Genomic DNA, 875 nt, shown 5'->3' with positions numbered 1-875 from the left:
CATCTGTAGGTGCTGGCCAAGTGCTGCCTCAGTGAGCTGTGGTGCCAAGATGTGTGGGTGCAGCCGGGTTTGCTGTTGGGGTCAAAGCCGGTCAGTGGTATACATCTCACAGGCAGGTTCTTGGAGAAGCTCATGGCCATCAAGCTCAACAACAACGTGGAACTCACTGCATTCGATAGCAACAAGCCTAAGACATCACAGGCCTGCTGGTTCATCACCCAGAGATGCAACTCCAGCGACAAAATGTGGGTGGGGAAGGTGCTGGGCTTGTACCACTACAGGTCGCCATTGAACAGGGATAAGTTCGATGTGATGCTGGAGGTCGAATGGCATGCTCCCCTGCTGGGGAACAACAGTGATGCCGAAGTTGCGGTCGACCAGTTCATGAATGTCCCCTTGGTGGACGCCAGGGCTGCCAGTGTGTCCAACACAGGCCCTCGCTACTACCTGGCTGAGGATGTTGCGCCTTGATGGGTGCACATCTTGCCACACCCCAGTAAACGGGGCGCCCTGTGTGTTCTTTCAAGAAGCTACAGCTTCATGCGGGTGGCTGGCTGGGAGGCCCTGCAGCCGCAGACCCCATGGGTGAGGTCACGGTAGCAGAACATTAGCGCTGCAAGACCTCTGAATCCCTTGTGGCTTGCTCTTGAGGGGCAATCTTTAGTAACGCATTGGTGGAGTGGAGGGCAAATCGTGGGGACTGGTGGGCATGGTCGCCCAGGCCCTCGAATGGTCGAACCGTGCCCTTGGCGGGGCTTCTCAATGAAGGTACGGCTGATGGTACGGCTGATGGATAACCGAATGAATGTTGTGCACAGGGATGTATTGGTGAAGTAATAGGTAATGGAGTGGCACATTACTATGCAAATCGACAG

At 55.4% G+C, this 875-nt stretch overlaps 1 protein-coding gene across 1 annotated transcript in view; it reads left to right on the top strand.

Annotated features, from left to right (window-relative positions):
• jtpnB9-2b (uncharacterized protein) overlaps positions 1-471 on the top strand; it is a gene marked incomplete at both ends in the record, with an annotated part of 3,114 nt that extends 2,643 nt beyond the window's left edge. Inside the window, one exon of the mRNA XM_002946985.1 lies at positions 10-471. Within this exon, the coding sequence (XP_002947031.1) occupies positions 10-471 (462 nt within the window). The remainder of the gene's footprint in view (positions 1-9) is intronic.
• Positions 472-875: the final 404 nt, after the last annotated feature.

The sequence above is a fragment of the Volvox carteri genome (genome assembly GCF_000143455.1).
Source record: "Volvox carteri f. nagariensis unplaced genomic scaffold VOLCAscaffold_4, whole genome shotgun sequence".
In the NCBI taxonomy this organism is placed as follows: Eukaryota; Viridiplantae; Chlorophyta; class Chlorophyceae; order Chlamydomonadales; family Volvocaceae; genus Volvox; species Volvox carteri.
This window is presented reverse-complemented; position numbering and strand designations above follow the sequence as displayed.